At 36.5% G+C, this 20,829-nt stretch overlaps 1 protein-coding gene across 1 annotated transcript in view; it reads left to right on the plus strand.

The window, feature by feature from the left end:
- The window catches only part of LOC117399577 (E3 ubiquitin-protein ligase RNF144B-like), a 34,374-nt gene extending 13,755 nt beyond the window's left edge, over positions 1 to 20,619 (plus strand). Inside the window, exons 3-8 of the mRNA XM_033998854.3 lie at positions 7,894 to 7,998; positions 12,104 to 12,164; positions 14,148 to 14,358; positions 15,034 to 15,178; positions 16,591 to 16,680; positions 17,056 to 20,619. Of these exons, the coding sequence (XP_033854745.1) occupies positions 7,894 to 7,998; positions 12,104 to 12,164; positions 14,148 to 14,358; positions 15,034 to 15,178; positions 16,591 to 16,680; positions 17,056 to 17,202 (759 nt within the window). The 3' untranslated portion in view covers positions 17,203 to 20,619. The remainder of the gene's footprint in view (positions 1 to 7,893; positions 7,999 to 12,103; positions 12,165 to 14,147; positions 14,359 to 15,033; positions 15,179 to 16,590; positions 16,681 to 17,055) is intronic.
- Positions 20,620 to 20,829: the final 210 nt, after the last annotated feature.

A 20,829-nucleotide genomic window follows, 5' to 3' on the forward strand; every position in this document is an offset into this window, starting at 1 on the left:
AGTTTTAGAACACCTCCATTTTTCCAGTTTTTATTGAAATTTACATAGTTTAATGTCTCAATGTACTCTGAAATTAAAGCATAAAACAAATAAACAATTGGAGATAAAAAAGAAATCATGGAATCGTTTTGTTTAACAAAATTTAATCTAAATTTTTGACTCATCAAAGTAGCCACCTTTTGCAGATATAACAGCCGAACACACTCGTGGCATTCTTTCTACAATGGAAATCAAATATTGTTCGGAAAGTTCTTCCCAACACTGTTGCAGAAGTTCCCACAAATGTGTTGCACTTGTAGGTTGCTTTGCCTTTTCCCTTCTGTCCAGTTCATCCCAAACCAGCTCGATGGGGTTTAAGTCTGTGAGACTGTGATTTGAAGCCTACCGGCTTGTTCTTTTCTTCTAAGGTAGTTCTGACATAGCCTGGAGGTATGTTTTGGGTCATTATCTTGCTGTAGGATGAACCCCTGACCAACTAGGTGTATACCAGAGGGTACTGCATGGCGCTGCAAAATGCTGTGGTAGCAGTTTTGGTTCAGGGTGCCACTCACTCTGTGCAAGTCACCGACTCTGGATCCAGCAAAAGAGCCCCAGACCATCACGCTTCCTCCTCCATGTTTGACAGTTGGTGTCACACACCGAGGAACCATCCTTTCGCCTACTCGACGGCGTACAAAAACCCTGCGTGATGAACCGAAGATTTCAAATTTTGATTCATCGGTCCATAAGACCTTCTTCCAGTCTTCAGTAGTCCACTGGCGGTGCTTCATGGCCCAGGCAAGCCTCTTTTTCTTATTTTGCCATCTTAGCAATGGCTTTCTTACTGCCACTCGACCTGTCAAACCTGCAGCTCGAAGTCTTCTCTTCACAGTTGAAACTGAGACTTGCTTACTTCGACCAGTGTTAAGCTGTGCTTGAAGCTGTTGTCCTGTGAGCCACCTATCACGCAAGCTGTTGACTCTCAGAAACTTGTCTTCTGATTCTGTTGTGGCTTTGGGTCTGCCAGACCTCTTCCTGTCAGAGTTTCCTCCAGTTTCCAAGTGCCTTTTGATGGTGTAGGAAACTGTACTCACTGACACCTTGGCTTTCTTTGCAATTTCTCTAAAGGAAAGACCTACACTTTTAAGGGTTATAATGGTCTGTCTGTCTTCCTTTGTTAATTGCCTTTTTCTCGCCATTATGAGAGCAATATACTACTTCCTGCAGTACAATACTGTCCAAATAATGTTTAAGAGGGTGTAGTAACACAGTCTGTTCCAACAGTCTGTTAAAACAAGATAGCTTATACAGACAGAGGGTTTGTAAGTAATCAACAAAAGTTGGGACACCTGTAGGAATTGTTAGCATCAACTTTCAAGGCTTAATTTACTTCCATTGCTGCAGAACAGCCGTAAGTTGTTAACCCATTACTTGTTCCCTGAAAAAGGCCTTTTTGTATAACTCTGAAATGTACATTATTTTTCAGTTTTTGGTAACGAAATGTACATTATTTTTCAGTTTTTGGTAACCTAAACTTTTTTTTTAACCTCTGGCAGTTTACCGCTTACCTTTGTACCATTTCAGGTTATTCACTGGACTTGAACTGCTTAAATTTCAATAAAAACGGGAAAAATGGGGGTGTTCTAAAACTTTTGACCGGTAGTGTATATATATATATATATATATATATATATATATATATATATATATATATATATATACCATAGTTTACCCTGGTTTGGCATGTTTAATAATATGCTTTACCATACTGTACCTCACTATTCTTTACAATGCTTACCTGCTGTTTGCTTTACTATGCTTTCACTATGCTTTATTACAATCTGCCGTGCTTTTACTTTGGTACACTTTTATAAGAGAAAGTCAAAGAAATTGTTATTATGTTAAAAAAATAAATTGTGGTGACTTTAACATTAAGTAATGCATTTGTGGTAAATGTTACACAATGTTCTGTAACTAATTATTGCGTATTTGTAGTGATAGTATACTTTATTGTAATTAAGCATCAATAAACCAATAATCTCATATGGTTTTTCATTATCAAAACGGTTAATTATACGTTAAGGTACAACTTATAAGTACAAAAATAATCAGTACTCTGATCAAGGCACTAGCTGAAATTATCTATTGTTGATTGATTGAGCGTTTTGAAGAATGGATTAATTAAGTTAACCTTTAATAAAGTGCAATATGCAGCCCAGACATTAAGTGTGATTTTTTCCTCTGTCTCTGTAATCACTGGCGAAGACCTTCTGCTTTATTACTTTTATTTCAGCACTGCATGAACATTTATTCTAGTAATTTGGTTTATTATACAAAGCCAGTCTGAAGCAATTTCCAAAACATGCTATATACAGTATGATTCATTTACCTTTTTTAAACAAGGAAATGCATTCTGTTATTCATTGTTAATGATGCTTTACATTGCTCAAGGTTATTCAATCAATCAATCTTAATTTTATATAGCGCCTTTTATAGTGGACCATCATCACAAAGCGCTTTATTTGTCAAACAGAATATGAACAGCCATTAATTTTAAATGCAACAGCATCGCAAAACCAGACCCACTGTACTCTAAACAGCTAAAAAGTGCAATTACTGTATATACATTTAGAAAATAAGTTCTTTCTGAAAATTGAAAATGGCAGAGGACAGTATTTTATTTCAAAATGTTGCATAAATGGTATAATTGAGTCACAGTTCCTGGTAAGCATGGGAACGATTCTACTTTTTGTATATTGTGAGTACCAATACAGTCCGAGTGTTTATATCTCCTTGGAAACCAGGTACAGCTACTGGATTGTTACATATATACTGATGCACAAAAGAAACGCAACACTCAGGTCTAATGGATTTAATCAAATATTTTAAACATAGATACCAAACAAAATCACAGACAATGTGAACAAAAATACAGATCAAAGAATCATGACACACTGTCAAAATGAAAACATTACAGAATTAGTATCGGGTATGACCTCCCTGAGCATAAACACAATCCTGGCAGTGTTGGCGCATAGACCTGATCACCCTCTGGATAGACTGCTGTTGTTCCGCCACTCACTCATCCTGTGGTCCCACAGATGTTCTATTGGATTCAGGTCAGGAGAAAAAGCTGGCCATGGCAAGAAGTCGACATTGTTTTCTTGAAGTTGTGCAATTGTAATCCTAGCACTGTCTGGTCTTGCGTTGTCCTGCTGGAAAATCGACACTCCCATATTGGCTTGCAACGGAAAAACCTCAAGGACTTCGCCAATGTATTGCTGAGCAGTAAGGTTGCCCTCAATCTGCAACAAAGGCGTTTTTGTGTTAAAGGAGATTCCTCCCCACATCATCACACTTCCACCGCCCCACCGGTTGGCTTGAACAACGTAACAGTCAGCATAACGCTCACCACGACGTCTCCACACATGTTATCATCAGGTCTGTCAAGGGCAAAATGTCATTCATCTGTGAATAAAACATTCCACCACACTCTCTGCCACCTCCTGAGATGTTCTCTGGCCCACAGAAGATGGTGATTTCGTCTCTCAGCTGTCAACACGTTACCCCTGAACGGCTTCTGAGCATGCAAATCATTTTCATGCAGACGACGAGCTACAGTCATTTTTTCTTGGAATTTCTCTTGCTGTAGCCACTGCAGTTTGAAAATGATTACGCAGATGGAACAGTCGGATGCGAAGGTCCTGGGCCCGGTGTTGTGACCCTCTGCTTTCTAGGACGTGGCCTGTCCCTCACAGAGCTGGTTTCTCTGGACTAGTCTGCTGATTGTTGAAGCAGGACATCTCATTCTCCGGGCAACTTTTCTCAGAGACAAGCCGCCTTCAATCATGCCAATAACAACCAGGCAATCTTCATTACTCAAGTGGGGCATGGCTGTATATTCCACTGTTCTTGCATTAATTAAAATCATGCTTTTTCGAATGGCTATTTATACAGATTCTTAATCAACTTATTTTGGCAATTTTAACTCAAATCAAATACCAAACACTGAGCACCTGGTGTTTTTATGAAATCACATGACTTGAGATCAGTATTTTTTTATCCCAAGGAACAATGCTATTCAAACATCAACAAACCTATCTGCTCGCTATTTAAAATGTAAATAACATTATGTACGTGCTCTCTCTGACGGGTGTTGGATGCAACCCAACCAGCCGAGACGTGATGTTATCCCAGCACAACACACACCCTGTCGTGCATTATTCCTTTATTGTTCCTCAGCAATTACACGTTTACAGTAGGTGTATTGAACAATAAGTATACTCTGTTTGGCTGTAACAAAGTTTGGAGCTCCGACTCCACGCTCACATGTTTAAGAGAGGAAAAATAAGAGGACTGCCACCATTGTTTCAATTTTTTTAATACTGAATACAGTTCTTGAGAGGCAGTTGTACTAGTACATTATTTATTTTTTTGGCGATTTGCATTAAGTATAGTATTTGTGCATATAGAGGATGAGAAGGAATGTTAATATTTTAATATATAGTTATTGTGTAGAAGACTGTGTTGTTTCCTAAATTTGGGGAATGTCTATCCTAGGATTGGCAAAAAAAGTCTGATCTGCTGTCTTGCCCATTTTGACTAAAACAGACTTGCAACAGGGAGATGCAGCTTTTAACGAATGGGAGCCATTTGCATAACAAATTAGTCCATTACAGCCATTAAAGTAAAATGTTCTACATATTAAAGATGCTGATCCAGTATGGAACACTGTAGATACATGTATATGTACATTATTTGGTTATTGCTGGTCAGATTTAACTGAACTGATAAAACAAGATAGCTTAATTAGCATTTGATGTTTATCAAATTCAGGTCTTTGCTTTTCAGCTATGAAATAAGTATAATTACATGCAGTCTCAGAAGTTTAATTGGCTCTTTGAAAAAAAAGGTCTGTTTGCTTTTGTCTGTTAAATACCATCATAATTAATGTCATGTATTTCTGTAGACTAGGACCTATGCTTTATTTTAATAATTGCTTTAGTAAGTAAAACATTTTTGTTAAAGCTGCAGGGTCCCACAACAATGCTCAGTTTTAGACTATATTGTAATTTCTTCTGTCTGTTTTCTTTCATAATTCATAATCAACCACATTAATGGTGATCAGTGAACAAATTGTGATTTTTATTGCTTGCACGGTCAAATTTCTACATTAAATGTCCGTCCTTATGAAAATACCCTAATGTGTGTCATGCTTCATATTTTTTTTTTAAATGTCCTATAATGGAATATAATAACAGAGTGACATGTGTCTTCTGTACAAATGGAGGTTCAAGATGCTGGATTATACTAAATGTAATACATGATGCACTCAAAATGGTTTACAATGGTACTAATCTTGAGCAATCTTGAGTAAGGATTGACAAGATGTGGCAGAGAATAGAAATATATACTTATAGGATTCATGACACATGCTCTTATTTGTTTATCACCTAGCAACGCTGGGTTTTGTATATGTTCATATGAGATTTCATTCATCAGAGAACAATTTAGAATTTTTATATAAACATTAGAAGCACAATTTAAGATTCAAGGGTGCAATTAATCTAGAGATAAATAATTTGTATCAATTTGTTTGTATGTACTTAAACAACATAACCCTGGTTAGAGGACATTAGTAGTGGACCATGTTGGAGTAGTGGACCACGTTATTGTAGTGGACCATGTTGGGGTAGTGGACCACGTTGGGTTTACCATACAGACATACAACTGACCACACAATCATAGTAGTGTTCTGAGGTGATGCAAAGAGTGTTTTAATGGATCCAACAGTGTGCTAATGATAGTGCCTGCTATGGAGGATATGCTATTGCTGTAAACTATGTATGACGTTTCAGTTGCAGGCCCATATTATTCTTCCTGTCCCGAGGCCTTGTTGCCGCCCTGTCACCTCCTGAGAACTAAATAAGAATGCTCCTGCTACAACCTGCAGAAACCACAATTTTTTAATTGTATGGGGCACCACCTCAAAGTGAATCATTCCAAATGGTACCAATTACTGTAGGAAACAGATCTCTCTTATAGTTGTTACTTGAACAGGGTTATTTTGTTGGTCCTCACTCTCTTTTTTTATTCCTTGTTTTAGATGGAGGCAGTTAGGATACAGTAGATACTATATGATTTTGATATACTAAATAATACCAGCGAAATAAACCACCACATGCGAACCATTGAAATGCTTATGTGGTTCTGGCAGAATACAAATTGTACATCTTACTTCTACCAAAACCCACTTGCATTGTATATACTGTATGTTGATTTTTGTAAAGGGAAACAACCAAAAATCAGACATGAACAAAAGATAAAATACATTTAAACATGTACATAGATTCAACATGTATTTTATAAGTAGGACAGGGATATTTACATATACAGTATCTGGATAACCATGTATCCAATTGTCATGAAACTTGGTATTACCACTAATTAAGTTCACATTATTCAGAATATCATATTCTGAGGATATATGGGGGTGCAGCTGTCTGTACATCCATCCATCTGTATGTCACACTTACATATGTGTCTGGAGAACCACTTCTGCAATTGTCATGACACTTGTTTTTAAAATACTTTAGCTTGAATTGACAGCCATGAAAAAGGATGTATGTTACCAGTCATTATTCCCAGTCAGTTTTATATTCAAATGAGTTGCCTTGTACATCTTGGAAACAGTCTTCTGTAATACTGTTTTTAGAGTACAAGTTATTAAACCAGCATCAGTGATTTAGGTGTTGTTAAATACAGAGGAGACTGATTGCCAGGGTGCCTATCATGTGTAAAAAGGTACTTACTGGCCTGTATTGTTTTTTTCTTTTCCATTTTTCACTCCTTGCTTAAGAGGGGAGGCTGCACGATATGTGAATATAAAGGGTGTTTGTGCAGTGTTTAAATTGGCAAGCCATGCACAGCACTAACAGCAAAACCCAGGGTCTGCGCACAGAGGACTGTTTATGCTGTTGCCACTTGCCAGCATTTGCAAGCACTAATCCCAAAACTCCATCCATTTTGTAAAAATGCATTCAATATTCTTTACTTTGTCATATTCCACATTTTGCTTTTTGTTTTATTGATTTCTGATTTTATTTAGTTCAGTGATTATTAAAATATAATGTGATAAGTGCCTTACTTCTGAAAGCTTTTTTTTCTGAATTCATAACACAGAAGGCATTAGCTGAAACGCTTCTCTCATTGATTTTTGCCTAGTTACTACGTGCCCCAGCCAATAGAGTTTTAGTTAGCAAATTCATTGAATAAAGTAGAAGTAGAAGTTACAGATCTGGAAACAAAATGCAGCTCAACCCTTTTAATACCATTTCAAAGGGCATGTACAATAATGGTGTCAGTAATCTTGACTTTATCAGGAGTGTAACAAAATTCTGGAAAAATAAGAATTAAGTGTTGATATACCAAATATGTTTGTTTTGCTGTGGAAATATACATTGTAATAGATATTCTATTGATTACACTGGTGCCCATTAAAAAGAAAATCAATGTACATATAAAACACAGTGTAATAATAAAAACATGGAAACTGTACACATACATATTACAAAATTGTGTGTGCTAGATACTTAATGAATGTGTCTGAGCATTTCAATACTGTACAGCAATTTACTTATATATACACTTTCTAGTCTTATTTCCAAAAGTGAATGTTTATATGACTGATAAATGTGATTGATATTAACCACATTGTGATAATAATAGTGATATCATTAGGACTGTGTCCCTCTTGAAAAGCCTGTATTCTGGGCGTAGGACTGATATTGAGTGGTTTTGACAAAAAAAGTTTTAAACAATCTGCTTTCAGATTCTTTATATTTGGACACGTAGAAATGCAAATACTTTTTTACTGGCTAATTTTGTGTCATTGCTGTTGTTTTCCATTTGCAGTGCCTAAAGCAGTATATGCAACTTGCGATCAGAGAAGGATGTGGTACGCCCATCGCCTGCCCTGACATGGCCTGTCTAAAGAATGGGACTTTCATCGATTCTGAGGTATTCTCTGTTCCTGTTTTTTTTTCACTTGTGTTTATAGTAACTAAAAAGGAAGACACACACAGTCTTTACACTGGTTTTCTGTTTTACAAAATGGTGGGTGTGTCACTTACAAGTATCACAACTAAATCGCTAGTGAAGGTCTTTAGGAGTATGAGTCATAAAAAAAAGATCAGGACATGTTTCAGCAGATCTGAGGCACTACTATGAAGCAACATGCCTTTTGCAGTATCATCTGGAGAAAAAAGCATCAACAGTCTCCCTAGTGATTAGGCAAACAATTATTGAAATGTTGCTAGAATGTCTTCTCTGTGCAGGTTAGCTGACGTAGCTGATAAGAGCTGAACATCTATAGTAACCCCCCTCTCCCCATTCATATTGTTCACAGTTTCATAAACCCCAGTTGCCAACACATAAGACTGCTACCATTAAACTGTGCTGCATTTTGTAATCTCTGTATTCAGAAATGTGATATGAAAAGGTGATTATCCAAGCCCCATATACTGAAGACATTTGTATATGTACATTCCTTTCTCATAGACTTGATCAGTTTGTTTTGACTTTCTGAATTCCGTGGGAATACCAGAAATACCAGTGTCTATACAGCAATGAAGGTAGCCAAGGATACAAGATTCTGATCATTTTTTGTTTGTTGTTCTCAAATACTTTTAACCTGTACAGTATGTCCCCTCTCCCTCTCTCTCTCTGAAATACTTAATGATAAACCACATAACCCAAATACAGCTCCACAGCTGAACCACAATTTTTAAAATATAAATTAAGATGAGTTAACAATACACACACAAATACAAAATAATCTGGCTAGGGTAATATATTTTGTTGTGTAAATATCATCCAAATGGCTTGCGTGCAAACACCTAGGGCCTCATTTACTAAAGGACACTAAATTTAGCGTTAGTGTGCATGTAAAGTAGTGACCCTAACATGTGCGATACATCTAAGTTTACTGCCCCATTTACTAAAAAAAAACGCATTCATTTTTGTGCACACTATTTGACTCATTTACATGCTATAGCACGCACACTAAATGTAGTGCGAACAATAATTTAATGCGCACAATATTGTCCGAGACTACATGTGACCACCTTCATTTAAAAATCCCCAGCAGTCCAGGCGTATCTTTTGGTCAGTAGCTTATTATGAAAGGTGGAGGTGGCTTACATTGACCGAAAATTAACGCTCAACAGACACAGCACTCAGCAGGGGACAGGCAGAGGCAATGTAAAGTGAAACTGCACTGCTTACCTTTTCATTTTAACATGTATTCCTTGTCTGATGTAAAAAATAAATAAATACATAAATAAATAAATAAATAAAGCCTTTTCCCTTTCTCCTTTAATGCCTATACAATAAAAGTCATGTTGTACAATGGCATATTTTTCTTTTTGTTCTGCTTCTCAACAAATATTGATTGATGAGAGATAGCCTCAGTTCTCTTCCTTGTCGGCATTGTCACCCTGCAGAGCAGGCTCATGGATCGGGGTGACAATGCTATGTGAGTACAATCAACAGCACCCATCACATTGGGGAAGCCAGCAACCAGGGTAGAAGCCCACTTTCATGTCCTGTAAACCTGTCCTCTGTGTGGTAAATTTAATATAATTCACTGTGAGCTTTATCAGGGCTTTTTTTTGTTTTGTAAATTAAAGGTCTCATTAGTTTTTATAACTGCTTTGATGTACTGTATCATTGTGGAATTCTTCTTTAAACAACCCGCCTCTTTAATATAACACGTATGTTCAACATATGCAGTCTGCATTGTATGAGTGACATTCCTATTAAGCCAATCACAGCTTACACAGGTAGGAAAAATAGCCAATCAAATAGCACACAGGATCCGTTTCCTCAAACACACATGTAACAGCACAGCACACATCATTTTGATTAGGATAGCGAAGCGAAGGCTTGTTTAAACTATTTATTTTATTTTGTGTAAAATTAAAAATCAGTAGCCAAAAAGTATTTGGAGATGTCACAGGAGCGAAAGGTGGAGGCAGAACACAGAAGATTCCAAAATTGTTTGCCTGATGATTCTTTTTTCACTGAATAACTTTGATAGCACTATGACACGCTGCACAAAGCAACGTATTCTGAGTTTACTGGAAATTAAAGAAGCTATGTCGTCTCAACGAAAGGTTTTTCTGAAAATGAGAAGAAAAAATGAAAGTGCTGTGGATGCCAGTTTTATTGTTAGCAAACTTCAAGAAGCCATGGAAAGTGCAGAGTAACCTTGGAAGAAACTAACTGGGATTACATCAGATGGTGCACCATATATGACTGGGCAAAAGAGTAGACTGGCTAGCAGAGTGCTGGAAAAAATTAAAGAAAGAAATGCAGAAGTACCAATTTTCTTACACGGCATTCCTCATCGACAGGCATTATGTGGAAAAGTTGCAGAATTTGAACACATAAAGAGCATTGTTATCAAGTGTGCCAGAAAAGAAGTGCCAAGTTTCCAGACAGTCACTAAACTGAATGAATCAAACAAATCGAGTCAGTAAATAGAATCAAACTGCACATCACAAGTTTTCAGCTCAGAAAAAGAGGTTTAAATAGCACGGCTATCAGTGGTTAAAACCTGATTTCCATACGCACTAATAAATGATCACTTTAATGTGTGCACTAAAATTAACGCCTTCTAATAAATTCCCTGTGAATACAGCTCATCTCATTATTCTGATCTGAATGCTCATTTAAATACATCAGTATGCATACAATACAAATCACATATTCATTCTGATTACCATAGTGTGTATCACTAAATTTAGTGTGTGCCTGTGGCAAAGTGGTAAACAGTGTGCAGGTGCAGGTGATCAATAACAAGACAGACAACGATAATCCAGGTGCAATGGAGGTTTATTTTGCAAACCCAAGTGGTCTGGTGACCAAAAGACAGTAAACAATAATAAACAATGATGCAAAAGCAATACAGCAGCATGTATTGCTTTTATTTGTAATCCACGGGTGGAACCCAAAATAATAATATAGTTCCGCTATATTTTACCCACACGTAACACAAACACAAACACCAGTCCACAGTGCTCTAGTGCTCGTGGTGAATACAGTTCTTGTGAAAACAACGTGCAGTGATGTTTGATCTGGGTTTAGTGCTGTCCTTCCTTGACAGCTCTGAATCGTGTTAGCTGTCTAGACAATAACAAACAGTATTGTTAGACAAGACAAACAAATAAAACACCCATGATTTATTTTCCCACAAGTTCCTTTTGGTTCTCACATTAACCATTCACAAAGGAACAGATCACATCACTACGTCCCCTTTTTATACCGTCACCCACGACCCCTTGGTCAACGAGCGCATCTGCTCCTCCAATCCACGGATGCACGCTGTTTCCCGTCCGGGTCATTGGTTTTGTGTATCGTAGCTCCGCCCCCTTTCTAGATGGCCGATTTCCGCCTAACCTTTGGAATGAACTGTTGTGCCATCCAGTCCAGGGTACTCTGTTCCCTTTACACAAATATTGTTTCCTTTACACAGTAATATATCTAACACCAAGAATCATTCAGTCTCTGTCACAGTGCCATAATATGCCAAGTATCGCACGCGATAATTAATAAAATTGCAATATTAAATATGGAAATCATTAGCGTACACACTAATTGCAATTATGGTGCAGCATAATGTTTAGTGCCCTTTCGTAAATGAGGCCCATAGAGTACTAATTATCTAATTTTTTGTTGAACTGTAGTTAGTGGGTTATTAAGCCTGTTGCTTCAAACTATAATTTAAGTTTTCATTAATTGCTTAACTCCATAAGACAATGGGACATGAACAAGTCTAACAATGAAAAAAAGGTTTCTGTTTTAAACGTTTAAGCCCTGTATTGAATGAGTAAAGTGCTGTGTATTATCTGGAACATTGCAAAAGCTCTTTGTTTTGGACGCTGTCCGTGCCTAATGGGAAAGATAAACACGGCAATTATTTGTTAGGCTGATCTTTACTTTTCCATTGCCATGAAACGTTGTCATTTATTATGGCACAAAGCAAGTGGTAGTAGAGGTTGTCTCATTTAATCAAGATTCAGCATGCAATACTTACATTTTTCTCTTGTTCCTTTTGTTTCAGATTGCTGGTTTTGTCCCTTCAGATCAGTTTCAGTTGTATCAGCGATTAAAATTTGAGAGAGGTATGCACACATTTTTCAATAAACAATAATTAAAAATAGAGCCAGCTCTTGAATTTTATAATCCCATTTGACTGAAATTAACCAAAAAATGAACCCAGGTCTATATTAAATCAAAATCATGGGGCTGCCATGCATTGTAATTCAGGCCTTTTTTAATTTGAGGATAACAGTGAGCAACTTATTTCCCTCTGTACTTGTTGGATGGGTAGTACATTAAAATCTTTTGCGTGTATTCATCTATTTGAGGATACCAAAATATCTGGGGAGCAAAGGGTCTGAATGAAGTAAAATCAACAAGAAAACGGATAACATTTTGAAAAACCAATCGAAACAGCTGTTATACAGTAAATAGAAAGGCAAATTCTTGATACTGAGGAGTGTTTGATAACTCCACAGGAATTGCAAAGCTAATAGCATTGTGTTTTTAAGGTATTTTGGTCACTTATTTAGTCCAGTACAGTCTCAGTTTTCATTGGAAATGAAAACGGAATGCCCTTTTGTACAGTATATACAGTTATACGCTTTATCTGCCTAACGCATTTTTCAAAATGACTTGTGTGTGTGTGTGTTGATTTTGTAACTATGTTATTGAACAAAATAGATATAATAGAAACGTAGGTTGGTGCATGGTAACAGGTTTCACCAGTGGAAAAACAGATGACTCATATACAGTCACAATTATTTTTTGGTTCTGCTGGGAAGTTTCCATTGACTTCAATAATGTGCCATAGCATTGATTTAAGTATGACATAGAAACTCTATCAATATGTTTTATTAACAACAATTTCAGGCAGCTCCAGAACTCAGTTGATAGCATATTTTACAAAAAACAAAACAAAACATAACATCACTGTATTTTTGTAATGGCAATAGGAACTACTCAGAATGATTGCAAACCTCATACCTGAATTCCACTTGATGTTGGCTTGTATTAAAAGTGGTCTCCAATGTTGTTGTGTCATGTTCAACAAAAGGTTTTATGTGAATATACATACTGTAACCCTGTGAACTTACACTCTTATGAAAAAGCTCTGTTTAAATGTATAGTCTCACATGAACAATCAACCGTAAACCCCTCCATATCTGATGCCTGCATTTAAGGCCTAGGGCTTACTAAAAAAGTTTGAGGCCCAGGGTTGTATACAGTATAAGAGACTAAGAATGTACTATAATAGTACAGTACGGATGTGGTAAAATGTGTAGTACCATTAATATATCAACATTTTAAAATATTACCACAATTATATTCACATTGTCACTCAATATAATTTACTAAATATGTTACTGCAACTAAACATAAAACATAAACTAAACCAGTACTTCAAACCTGAACACAATGGGTATGTCAGTTAGATATAAAAACAAATGTAATTTTCCAACCCATGTTACACACACATCTAATATGGATATGTTTGACTGAAAGGGTAATTTGCCTGATATTGCAATAATACAGCAAACATCCGGTGACCTGACAGTCATTTAGCAAGGTTATCATTGCTTGGCGTTGTTACATGTAACTCTAGAGCTTGAATAACACTTGTTGCTTACAGCATGCGGTTTTGGCTTGCTTTTAGATTTTACTATTTGTGAATGTGTATTGTATTGTAATCTGAGTTGAACAGGAACAATCTCTCCATCAGATTAAAAGCATTGTAAAAGATCTATGTTTGGTATAACAGGAATGTTCAATTCATTGTCATTTAATTCTCATTTCTGTAGACCACTGTTCAAGGAGAGTCACAGAAATATCTGTATCTTAGTCATCTGTGGTCTATTTTTGTAACTCTCAGGGGTTTTCTTATAAATAGGGTACTGCTTCTTTTTAAGTATGCAGGCAGTGCTGAAATAGCCCTTCTGGGTCTAGGCATTGAGCCATCTTAGGAGAAAATTATCAGTGGTGCCAATAAATACCAGCTACTTCACAGCAACACAGGAGATGCTTCTCCAGACTAATTCAATGTCTTTATTTTAATTTTTTTCTAGAAGTGCATCTGAATCCATATAAAACCTGGTGTCCTGTTGCAGAATGCCAGGCTGTGTGCAACGTTGAATCAAATGGTGTTGGACATCTAGTGCAAGTCAAGTGTCCCACTTGCGAAACTGTGTTTTGTTCTGTCTGTAAGGCAGACTGGCATCCGGGACATTCTTGTTCAGAAAGCCAATCTCTCAATCTACCAGATTCTTTTGATAATGGGTAAGTGGGTCCCCTAGTAAAAAGGTAGAATCAATTAAATGTCTTGTTCAAGAAAAGTTTCTTATTTCAAGATGTTGTTTCCTTTAATAAGGAAATATTTGAAAGTACATTTGTAATAAGATTTATTTTTTATGTTTTGATCAAGTCAAGGTATTGCCAATGCGTAAGGCACTATAAACTGTAAGCAACCTAACTGTTGCAGGGTAAGATTTCCCCCATCACGTAATTAGTTTTATATTTTGCAGTTTGGCAGGTATATCAGTCAAAATTCCCAGCAGAGAAATAATCTCTCTGATCTTCGGGACCTTTATTGGCGAATCAATCAATCCCAGTTTCCCCCATTCTCTAATGGCTGGAATGGTGGGAGCCAGGTACCAATTTGCCTAATAATTAGGACACCTCACTCTGTACACAGAAATTATGGTCCTCTTGTGAATAAAATGCAGCACTGATTTTGACCACTGTATCATTTATTTTACTATTAAAACCATTTTACAACAGCTTTTTTTTAGGTTAAACTGCATTTTTCAGCCATTTGAACACAATTTGCATCTTAGTTCTGACACGATCCCTTGCAGCCTTTGCAGAAGACCCCAGGTTACACCAAGGTGGGTATTGATTTTAATTACAATACTTCCTCAGTTATTTGATGTCACTTATCTTTCTCCAACCCAGTGTTTCTGTCAGCAATGACACAGAAGCTCCAATCAAGCAGTGCCCTGTGTGCAGTATCTATATTGAACGAAATGAAGGCTGCGCTCAAATGATGTGCAAGAACTGCAAACACACATTCTGCTGGTACTGTCTTCAAAATCTAAATGTAAGCTTGTGTTTTACACATATTAAAATGCAGAGTATTATTATTTGTTTATTTAGCAGACACCTTTATCCAAGGCGACTTACAGAGACTAGGGTGTGTGAACTATGCATCAACTGCAGAGTCACTTACAACAATGTCTCACCTGAGAAACAGAGCACAAGGAGGTTAAGTGACTTGCTTAAGTGACTGAGTGAGCTAGGATTTGAACTGGGGACCTTCTGGTTACAAGCCCTTGCCTTTAACCACCAGACCACACAGCCTCCTATTCATTTTTTAAATTTTTTTTTTTTACTGATAACATCCCGTATTATCTCCGGTTCGGAATAGGGCTTTCATTATCCTACAGATAGAAGCCCTCTAAGAGATAAGAGTGACGCATTTAGCATGGAACAGCAGTGTGGAGTAGTGGTTAGGGGTCTGGAATCTTGACTGGAGGGTTGTGGGTTCAATCCCAGGTGGGGGACGCTGCTGCTGTACCCTTGAGCAAGGTGCTTTACCTAGATTGCTCCAGTAAAAACCCAACTGTATAAATGGGTAATTGTATAGAAAAATAATATGATATCTTGTAACAATTGTAAGTTGCCCTGGATAAGGGTGTCTGCCAATAAATAAATAATAATAATTTAATTTGTTCATTAAATTAGCAGATGCTTCACAACATTTTTGAAAATTCATGATATGGCTAAAGGTAATTTATTTTTTTCTGGCTGTACAGTAAAAACAAATTCAACATGTGTCATGATACATATTTTGATTAGTAAAAGAGCAAACATAAAATCTATGTAGGATCTTTCCTAGTTGGGTTGTTTTACAGTTTGATTGCTGCAACGGGAATTCCTTTTTACAAGATGCAACAAAAAAATGAAGTACAAATCAGCAAGAACCTGCAAAAAAGCAGAAAATGAAGATCTTACCCATCCATTGTCAGGCTTGTTCTCATGTGTTCCATTTTGTAGTATTAAAGTGCCAATCAAAGCTCTTCTATAAGTTGTCTTTTATGGTATAAGTGTCTTCTTGTGAACAATTTGATTGGATAGCACAGTTCGGTTACCCAAACTCAAAAGCTTTTTGTGTGTGAAAAAGGTACAGTATAAAGTACTGTGATATAAAGTATCACTTGAATGTGTTTTCATGTAACTTGCAGCTATTTTATTTAGGTCCAGTACTTATTTATTTTCTTTTGAGGATGTTAATTAAGTCTAATGATCCTGCAAATGTAGGTGTGCACTGATGTTTACTCTACAAATAATTCTAAGCAAGCTCACTACAGTTTTTTTCAAAACACACCATGCTTTGAGCAGTACCGCATGTTTTGGTTGGATTTAGCTGCTTTTAATACAGATTTTAGAACTGAAAATACGGTATTTATTACACTTTGGTATCTATTAATCACACTTGTCTTTCTCATTCAGAACGACATATTCTTGAGACATTATGACAAAGGGCCATGCAGAAATAAACTGGGACACTCTCGGGCTTCTGTGATGTGGAATCGGACTCAGGTAAGAAAGTCAATGTCAAAACTAGGGCATAGTATAACTGAGCAATATTCAACAATTATCTAAAATAGGTTTGCTATTTACTCAAGCCAATTTATATTGCAAACATCGAAATAATTGAAATCTGTTACAGTGATGAGACTTACACAGCAAAGGTGAAACATTTCAGACTTGAGATTAACCATGTGTTTAACAGGTACTTAACTCCAAAGATGTGTGGATCAGTGGGGTGTCTTGTCTAGCTCCTGCATTTATTTTGTTCAATTATAAGTCTGCTTCCATGGAAACCTTGGTCTGGCAGAGCTATTGAAATTGACATTGCATGGAAGTTTCTAAAATGTGTAAGGTGCTAAACAGTTGTGTTTTCTTTGTGGCCAGGTTGTGGGTATCCTGGTTGGTGTGGGTATACTTGCACTGGTGACCTCACCACTCTTACTGTTGGCATCGCCGTGCATTATCTGCTGCGTCTGCAAGTCCTGTCGGGGAAAGAAGAAGATGAAACAGCAAGACCAGCCAACTACATGAAAAAAAAAGAGGGAAAATGTTTATAACCTATTGGTGCCAAGCTTGCCAATACAGGTCTCCACCATTCAGATCTTGGTGGAACAAGTGCCTAATATTTGTGTGCCTGCATTCTGGTGGAAGGTTTTTCAGAATTTTGTTTGAATGCCGTAGCGGTCATCCTGACTTTATGAAGATACTGAATAATGACAGTTATAGTAGCGAAAGAATAAAACAAAAGGAATATGTTTTATAAATTCTGTGAACTTTGAGGGCAAACCCCCCCTAAAAAACAAACACATTTTCTCTTCAAGAATCCACACTTTTTAAAATTGCATAAGGTGTATGGCATTCAAGATTTAAACCAGTTACTGGGTCTTTTTATCAGCAGCACAGTTTGCACCCCCAGAGAAAATATTATAATATCTATTCATTTTTTATAATTAAAATAGAAGAATGGGCAGCATAAACTATTACCAGTATTTTTGTCATAAGCTGGGTTATTCAGTTATTTGCAATTTCCATAGGGATTGAGAAAGCATACTCCAGGTTCAAGATGTCTATACAGTAGGCTATATATACAGTATGGGTCGACAAAGCATTGCTAAGTTTGCACCAGTTTTTTTTTTTTTTTGGAAGAGCTCATATAGTACATGCATTCAACATATGGTAGGTTTAAAGCTTTTGATTCAAGGCAGTTTTCAACTACTACAAATCACCTTTGTGTGGACACGTGATACAACCATGTCATTGCGTAGCACCTGTGTTGTAAAACACTATTTTTACTGTCACATTCATAACTATGGTAAATGTTGCTGAATTTGTCATTCAAGGTTGTTTTAAAAAAAAAAAAAAAACTATTTTGTCTGCTTGTTTCTTTTTTTGCAGCTAACACAGACCATTTTAAACATCTTGTTTCCAGCAGACGTTTATTACATTTTTAAAGATTGTTTCAGTAGCGAGTCGAGTTACAATGTACATTTTTAAAGAGTTGACTCAACAGCTAGGCTAAATATTAAAATGTTTCAGCCTTGGTTTCTGGGTGATGTTCTTGATAAAGTAGCAAAGATAACACATGTTATCCAATTTACATCAGTAGAATATAATGTAAATAGAAAATGTGTGTGTGTGTTTTTTTTTTTAAATAAAATGTCAGTTTCATGAATTATTATTATTTTTTTTTTTATTGTCATTTGTGAATTGCTTTTAAAATAAAAATACAAAAATACTGTGCATTTTCCAGGCCCCTATATGACTGCTGCCATAATGCTCTTTCCTTTCTGCTGCTTTCTTACTTTTTCTTTGCGCCCAAATAAGACCAATTTGAAATCGGTTTTATTTGTGGACCCTTTTAGGGCCGGTGCTGCTGTTCTGCCGCTTCATAAATCTCATTTCGTGACAGCCCACCCTTTCTATAACAGTGTGTTGAGTAGAGTTTGAAGAGCAGCTGATTAACACATTAAGCGCCAAAGGAGTTAGATGTGCCCGTAATCAGACCGGTGAAATTTCACGCCAGCTATGAAGCTCAACACATAGAACATTGAGTTTTATCATCACTGTGGGCAGGAAAATACCAAGACATGTATCATTTTTACACTTCAGGTTTATATTTTATATTGAGGCATCATAAAAGCATCTGAAGGGCTATATTTGCAGAATGAACAGTTACATTTAGACTTCAGTTTTGCACTTAATAAAATTAGAGTAAGTTATCATAACAATATAGTTAAAGAGAAAATTAAATTAACAGGTAGATGCCAGTTAAAAATGCTCCAAAAAAGTGCAAAGTAGCCTGTCCTTAAATGAGGACAATGGCACTTAATGGGGTAAAAGTGCATACAAACTGGGTGGGATATTTGTTCTTCATTTTATGCTCAAGAGTCGGTTCCTGCAATAGTGACTACCATGTTGAATGTCATAAAAATGCACAAGGCACAAAACATTCTGCATTTTTCACATGTTTGTAGTTTTTGAAGGATAATGGACAGACAGTATACAGAACATATTGTTGCCTATATCAAGAATATTTCAAAAAGAGAAGCTCAAACTTTGTGGAATAAACTCCAAAGCTGTTGTGTTTGAAATCATGTCTTATCTTGAGTTCTATGTTTTCAAAACAATGAGTGAAATACTGTATATAATAAAACCAGGTAGAACCAAAGAATCAGAATAATTAAGAAAGTAAATAAATACATTCATATTTTCTAGACACATTACACCCTCTAGTGACCAAACAAAGAAAACAATCCATAAATAAATACAGAGCTATTTAACATGCATTAAAAATGGGGTGGGGATCAAGGGTAAAAGAGTATTGAGATTAAATATGAGAGAGTCCTGCGGCACTGCCCGAAGGCAACTTCTTGTGCATTCTGGCTCTCTTGTAAGGTAATTAAGATGCTATGACATGCACTAGCTACCAAATTTGAGCCCCATTATTTGCATGTATTGTGTTGTCTTACCTTGCCTTGACAATTTGTGATACGTGTTTTCAACATTTATAAATTTTATCTGAAAGTACAAATTTCAAAACTTTTAAGAACGTGTTTGTTAACATTTATGTATGTTGCTAAATCTGAACCTTTTGTGGTTAAATCTAGAAAACAAAACGTGATTTACATTAAATCCAGAGAATAAACAGCTGTTAAAATATAAAGTTAAATTCTAACGTTTTCAAAATGTATGCTAAGGAGGCGCCCTATGAAAAGTTTGCGCACCACTGCCCTAAAGGCCTGGACACACCAGCTCGTCGCGTCGCTTCCCCTAGCGTCACTTTTAGATATAATGGATTTCTATGTACCCTCACACACTAGGGTGTTGCATCGCGTCACGTCTAGGAGCGGAATGTCCAGATTTCTCTCCAAGCAAATTTTGCCGCTATTGCTATTAGAAAATGGCTGTGTTAAAAAAAGGAAAGTTTTTAAATGATTTTATGCATCAATAGTTTTTGTTGCTAATGGATACAAACGTTTTCCTCAATATTCCATGAGTAATGTGGCTTGCTCAGAAATCCATATATATGGTCTGGTAGCCTTTGGGCTTTAAAACCCTGGCGGTGGACCAGTTGCATCCTGGGTATTTCCAATAGCCTAAATAATAACTCAGTACTAACAAAAAAAATCTTCTACTTACATGGAGCTGTTCATCAGTTCAGGTACCTCATACACAAAAGCGAACATGGTTTGTGAACTGTTTGTGAAACATGTAAAAGATGTATTTGTATACTTTTAAGTTACCGTTAGGTGCTAAAAATTATTAGCGAAAGGGAAAAGAAAAATTTTTAGTTATTAAAAATATCTAGTAGCCTACATGTGTTAATGCTGATCATGCTGTTTGTTCAGTAACTTGTTCATAGTATGTTCACAAAGTTTATTCAAAGCCTCATGTCTCCTGTGCCTGTGTTGTTGTTATGATATGCTGAAATAAAGTTGTTGAAAGTAATCAGTTTGCAGCCAGTTGTTTGATTTCTACAATTTGTCATTCAAACCGGAAGCAAGTTGTGCTTTTGTGGTTATTGTATTGCTGCTGACAGCAAAAACTACTGGAATGGGACCCAAGGTGGCACACTTTTTATTTACAATGTTTCCAGCTGTTGAAAAGACCTGTTCAGAGTGAACAGATGTACCTGGCATAAACAGGTATTTTTTGGCC

The sequence above is a fragment of the Acipenser ruthenus genome, chromosome 4, assembly GCF_902713425.1.
Source record: "Acipenser ruthenus chromosome 4, fAciRut3.2 maternal haplotype, whole genome shotgun sequence".
Lineage (NCBI taxonomy): Eukaryota > Metazoa > Chordata > Actinopteri > Acipenseriformes > Acipenseridae > Acipenser > Acipenser ruthenus.